Genomic DNA, 6,676 nt, shown 5'->3' with positions numbered 1-6,676 from the left:
AGGGCGTGATCAAAGAACTCATAGAATAGGTGGTAAATAAGGTGGGAATTCCAAGGTTTATTAGATGTAGATCAATTAATAGGTACACAAAATATATCGGCCTGAATCAAATCAGAGAAAACAGGAGTGACGGAGAACAAACAAAGCAAAGCTATCTGGCCTCAGCAATGGGACATCTAGAGAATCCTGGGTGATTAATGCTTTGAAATCCAAACTAGGGAGTTTGGCTTTTTCTCTAAGCAGGTCATATAGTAGACAAGCTCTTGTTCTACATCCAAATGCAACAGATTTATTTCCTTGCTCTTTAAAAAAAAAAACTGATTAGTGTAGGGATCTAGACAAGTTCTAGGATCACTGGGTTTAAATGTTCTCACCTGTAAAATGAGTTCAGTCTCGTATCTCACCATCCCCTGTACACACACAAACACACACACACACACACACACACACACAGTGGAAAACATGTGAGGAATTTATTTGTACAAGGCAAACTTCTCTATTAGCCCAGTTCCCAGTAGGGCTGACCCAGAGCTCAGAGACAGCACAGCAGAGAGCCAGGGAGGAGAAGGGACTCCATGGAACCATTAAAGGGGCTATGAAAATGGAGACCAGACCAGGCAGGTAGGAATATATAGGGAAAGACATAAGGAATAAATAGTAAAGAGTGATGCCTTCTGGAAACTATTATGGAAAGAAGAGATTTCGATCTTCTTCCTAATTTTTCTCTAAAGAACAGTGACCGTAAATGGCCTCAGCGAATCACAGCAGCATCACGGAGTTCATCCTTCTTGGGCTGTCTGCTGACCCCTATGTCCAGGCTCTGCTCTTTGTTCTGTTCCTGATGATTTACCTTCTGACTCTACTGGGGAATCTTCTGATAATACTTGTGATCCATACAGATGCTAACCTCCACATGCCCATGTACTTCTTTCTGGGCCATCTCTCCTTCCAAGACCTCTTCTACTCTACAGTCACTGTGCCCAAGCTGCTGGAGAACCTCCTGTCTCAGAGGAAAACCATCTCAGTGGAGGCCTGCCTGGCTCAGGTGTTCTTTGTGTTTGCCACTACAGGGATTGAAGCCTGCCTGCTTTCGGTGATGGCCTATGACCGCTATGCTGCCATCTGCCACCCTCTGCTTTATGGCCAGGTGATGAGTAAACAGCTATGTGAGAGGTTGGTGTGGGGCTCTTGGGTCGTGGCCTTTCTGGATGCACTCATGAACATCCTCCTGGCTTTGAATATGGACTTCTGTGAGGCTCAAACCATCCACCACTACTCCTGTGAGCTGCCTTCCCTCTTCCCTCTCTCCTGCTCTGATGTCTCCACCAACTCTGCAATGCTACTCTGCTCTGCCCTCCTGCATGCCATTGGGACATGCCTCCTGATCTTCTTCTCTTATGTGCGCATTGTCTCTACCATCCTGAGCATCAGCTCCACCACAGGCAGAAGCAAGGCCTTCTCCACCTGCTCCTCCCACCTCACTGCAGTGATCCTGTTCTATGGCTCAGCCCTTCTTCGCTATCTCATGCCAACCTCAGGGTCACCTCTTGAGTTGATCCTCTCCATACAATACAGTGTAATCACTCCCTTGGTGAATCCACTCATCTACAGCTGGAAGAACAAGGAGGTGAAAGCAGCTCTGAGAAGAATGATGATAAAATACTTATGATGTCTCAGCACAGAAGAGATATAACATGAAAGAAACAGAACTGCAGCAAGAAATCTCATGATTGACATTAAATTCCTGATTTCCTGTTTTGTCACATGTTGCAATGCATATTGCTGATGCTCCCTTTTTAAAAATTGTCAAGGAAAGTGCTAGAAGCTATTTTGCTTGCATGGCTCAGAATCAATCCTATTCAGACATAGAGCACATAAGTCGGAAAACCTTCTCAGCTTCATAGATTTAGTTAATAAAGTGTCAATTCACGGTCCACATTTTTAAAAAAGCATTCAAATTAGAGTGGATCCTAAAATATTTTATGTTTTGAATGTTTAATTTGAATTACTGTGTCTGGGGAAAGATTTTATAGAAATAAAAGATCCTGGGTCTCTAAGAAATGGATAACAAAGACTTGGGCTTCATAGGATGAAGGAAAGGGTTATGGGTAGTGGTAAGATCTCTGGAAATAGGCAGAAATAGAAAGTGTGGTCAACAGAGGGAAGTCACAATTTACCAGGCATATTAGTTCTCTGTTGCTTTCCATTATTGCCATAATCAGTTATCAAAACTTCAACAAATTAAAATAACATCTAGTTATTACCTTATAGGTCTCTAGGTCAGAAATTTGAGCAGACTCCCTGGGTTCTCTGTTTAGGGTCTCACAACACTGAAATCAAGGTGCTGGCTGGGTTGGGCCCTTCTCCACAGCCTCTAGAGATTCAGTTTATTGGCAGAATTCGGTCTCTTGAAACTGTAGGTCTGAGACCCCCATTTCCTTGCTGTCTGTCAACTGAGGACCATTCTCTCCTTATTAGGGCCCCTTCACTTCTCACCTGGCCCTCTCCATTTTCAAAACAGTGTATCACCTACTTCTCACATTCCAAATCCCTCTCATGTCCCCTTCTGCTAACATCTGGAGAAAACTCTCTGCTCCTAAAGGGGTGTGATTAGATTAGGCCCACCAGCATAATCTCATATTTTAAAGCCAATTGATTTGGGACTGTAATTATATCTACAAAATCCCTTCAGAGCAGTCTCTAGATTCATGTTTGAAGAACCATGGATCAGAAATCTCGAAAGGCCATCTTTAGAATTCTGCCTTTCAACCAAGTAAACATATAACACTCCTCCTACAGGAACAGAGTACAGCGGGCAGTAAAGCTAGAATGAGGAGGAGAGGAGTGGTGTGGAAAGGGAGAGGCCTCGGTACCAGCAAATAGTGATATAGGGAGATGGGGAAGAAATCAGTCTGGAGAGGAAGATCACTGAGAAGCTGTCAAATACAGAACATCTGTTTGTCCCAGAATATGGATGGATGCAGGGAATTCGCTGCATCCATCCCTGGGATTGATAATGAAGAAAGACTTTTGCCTTGGATTTAAATGAAACCAAAATACACAAATATGTTCCTACACAAGGCCCATGATGACCTCCTTCCACTTTGGGGGACTGTAAGCCCTGTGGTCCTTCTTCTCTGTCTGTATGCCTCCCTCTTCTTTATGTCCCTGTGTTCACCTGGTGCCCTCACCTGCCCCTCTGCAGAACTCCACTGATTTTCCACTTAAAGGACATTTGTCTAAGCCATTTTTTGCCAATTATCAATTCTTCCTACAAAACATTCTCTTTGGATCTATAATTATCAAATGTTAGGTTTTCATACAAGGTAAACATGTTTCAGCCCATTTAAACATTCTGTTTCATTTTAGACGTATTTTCCTGTTTAGCTTCTTGCTTGAGTATTAGAAATAGTCAGTCTTGACCGCGCTATTATCCAAAATAACAATATTTTATAACAACCTCAGCAGAGGTAACATAGAACTAAGAAACTTTAGGTGTTCGTGACTATCTCTTGTCTTGCAGTTCACAAAAGCACAGCAAGAGTTAATATGTTAAAATTTTGAAGAGTACACACTTGCATGAAATATCTCAATAAAATGTACAGCTAGTGATTTAACCAATTTATAAGTTTCTCTTTGTTATCATTGATAGGGAAGAAGCATCTTGGACATGAGATTGTTAAGCTGTCTCTGAGAAATGTCAGAACTTACTAGGTTGGCAGCAGAGGGGCAGAAGGAAGTATAGAGGGAGAGTTGTATGTGGATGTTTTCATACTTACATTTTAATAACTGTTAACATATATTAATCTCTTTGTGCTTTAGGAATACATTAAGTGATTCAAAGGAAACATACCTCCTTGCTAATTGAATATTATAGATTGGATTATGAGTTCTTTTAGAAGCATTATATGTTGTGTACTCTGTTACTTTATGTCTCAGTTTTAATTGAACATTAAGGGAATGCAGTATTTTAATTGTAACTCTGCCAATATCTTTATCTAGAGGCCTGTTGCCATTTTTGTCTTTTATATTTTTGTCGCCAAGAAAGGCAGGATTACTTTTTTTTTTTCAGATGGAGTTGGTGTAGTGTATTCTTGGTTATCAAAATACTCATAGTTTGGGGACTTTGACATGATAAATATTCATGGTGTGTAAAAGCATGATACACAACTGTATGATCTTACATTAAAATGCTTACTTGTGTAGATAGACACACACAAAGGACCTAGAAGTCAAACTGTAAACTACTTGTGATTATGGATGACTTTGTTCTTTGCTTCTTGTGTTTTTCAGTTTCCTTTTATGCACATATTAACTTTTAAAAAAATAAATCTTTTAAAAAACCTAAAAAAAAATAAATACCTCATTACCTCATGCATACAATGCAAATAAAATGTTTTATTACCTCTTTCTAATCAGCATACTCAAAAGCATTTTCTCTAACCTACCATGCCACACTCCTCCAGGATACCAGATTTGTTTTTATTCAATAACTTTAATGTGCTTTGGAATGTATATGTATAATGTATGCTTGATATCTGTGTAATCTATATACATGTATTTTTTGTTTTCTCTTTTTTAATGTGTTTTTTATTGGAGTTCTATTTGCCAACATATAATATAACACCCAGTGCTCATCCCACCAACTATCACCTGCAGTGCCTGTCACCCAGTCACCCATTTCCCCGCACACCTCACCTTCCACTACTCCTTGTTCATTTCCCAGAGTTAGGAGTCTCATGTTTTGTTACCCTCTCAGATTTTTCTCACTCATTTTCTCTCCTTTCCCCTATAATCCCTTTCACTATTTTTTATATTCCCCGTATGAGTGAAACCATATGATGATTGTCCTTCTCTGATTGACTTACTTCACTCAGCATAATACCCTCCAGTACCATCCACGTTGAAGCAAATGGTGGGTATTCCTCATTTCTAATAGCTAAGTAATATTCCATTGTATATATATGCCACATCTTCATTATCCATTCATCTTTCGATGGACACCGAGGCTCCTTCCACAGTTTGGTTATTGTGGACATGCTGCTATAAACATCGGGGTGCAGGGGTGCCAGCATTACACTACATCAGTATCTTTGGGGTAAATCCCCAGCACTGCAATTGCTGAGTCATAGGGCAGATCTATTTTTAACTCTTTGAGGAAACTCCACACAGTTTTCCAGAGTGGCTGCACCAGTTCACATTCCAACAGTGCAAGAGGGTTCCCCTTCTCCACATCCTCTCCAACATTTGTGGTTTCCTATCTTGTTAATTTTAGCCATTCTGACTGGTGTGAGGTGGTATCTCATTGTGGTTTTGATTTGTATTTCCCTGATGGCCAGTGATGCGGAGCATTTTCTCATGTGCATGTTGGCCATGTCTATGTCTTCCTCTGTGAAATTTCTGTTCATGTCCTTTGCCCATTTCATGATTGGATTTTTTGTTTCTTTGCTGTTGAGTTTAATAAGTTTTTTCTAGATCTTGGATACTAGCCCTTTCTCTGATATGTCATTGGCAGAAGATATTTGCCATGCTGTAGGTTGTCTTTTAGTTTTGTTGACTATTTCTTGTACTGTGCAGAAGCTTTTTATCTTGATGAAGTCCCAATAATTCATTTTTGCTCTTGTTTCCCTTGCCTTCATAGATGCATCTTGCAAGAAGTTGCTGTGGCCAAATTCAAAAAGGGTGTTCCCAAAATCCTCTAGGATTTTGAGGTATTCTTCTCTTACATGTAAATCTTGCATCCATTTTGAGTTTATTTTTGTGTATGGTGTAAGAGAATGGTCTAGTTTCATTCTTCTGCATGTGAATGTCCAATTTTCCCAGCACCATTTATTGAAGAGACTGTCGTTTTTCCAGTGGATCATCTTTCCTGCTTTGTCGAATATTAGTTGACCATAAAGTTGAGGGTCTACTTCTGGGTTCTCTATTCGGTTCCATTAATCTATGTGTCTGTTTTTGTGCCAGTATCACACGGCCTTGATGATCACATATTTGTAGTACAACCTGAAATCTGGCATTGTGATGCCCCCAGCTATGGTTTTCTTTTATAATATTCCCCTGGCTATTCGGGGTCTTTTCTGATGCCACACAAATCTTAAGATGATTTGTTCCAACTTTCTGAAGAAAGTCATTAAACGTGTAAATTGCCCTGGGTAACATTGACATTTTCACAATATTAATTCTTCCAATCCATGAGCATGGAATATTTTTCCATCTCTTTGTGTCTTCCTCAATTTCTTTCAGAAGTGCTCTGTAGTTTTTAGGTATAGATTTTTTTACCTCTTTGGTTAGGTTTATTCCTAGGTATCTTATGCTTTTGGGTGCAATTGTAAATGGGATTGACTCCTTAATTTCTCTTTCTTCAGTCTCATTGTTAGTGTATAGAAATGCCACTGACTTCTGGGCATTGATTTTGTATCCTGCCACGCTACCAAATGCTGTATGAGTTCTAGCAACCTTGGGGTGGAGTCTTTTGGGTTTTCTATGTAGAGTATCATGTCATCGGCAAAGAGGGAGAGTTTGACTTGTTCTTTGCCAATTTGAATGCCTTTTATTTCTTTTTGTTGCCTGATTGCTGCTGAGGCTAGGACTTCTAGTACTATGTTGAATAGCAAGCACTAGGGGTTATACTATATGTTGGCAAATCAAACTGCAATAAAAAGATATACAAAAAAAA

General features: G+C 39.9%; 1 protein-coding gene across 1 annotated transcript; it reads left to right on the top strand.

The window, feature by feature from the left end:
- Positions 1-745: 745 nt before the first annotated feature.
- LOC112920979 (olfactory receptor 8S1-like) lies at positions 746-1,669 on the top strand. Its single transcript, XM_026000014.2, has one exon. The coding sequence runs from the start codon at positions 746-748 to the stop codon at positions 1,667-1,669; it is 924 nt and encodes a 307-aa protein (XP_025855799.2).
- The last annotated feature ends 5,007 nt before the right edge of the window (positions 1,670-6,676 follow it).

The sequence above is a fragment of the Vulpes vulpes genome, chromosome 8, assembly GCF_048418805.1.
Source record: "Vulpes vulpes isolate BD-2025 chromosome 8, VulVul3, whole genome shotgun sequence".
Taxonomy (NCBI): domain Eukaryota; kingdom Metazoa; phylum Chordata; class Mammalia; order Carnivora; family Canidae; genus Vulpes; species Vulpes vulpes.
This window is presented reverse-complemented; position numbering and strand designations above follow the sequence as displayed.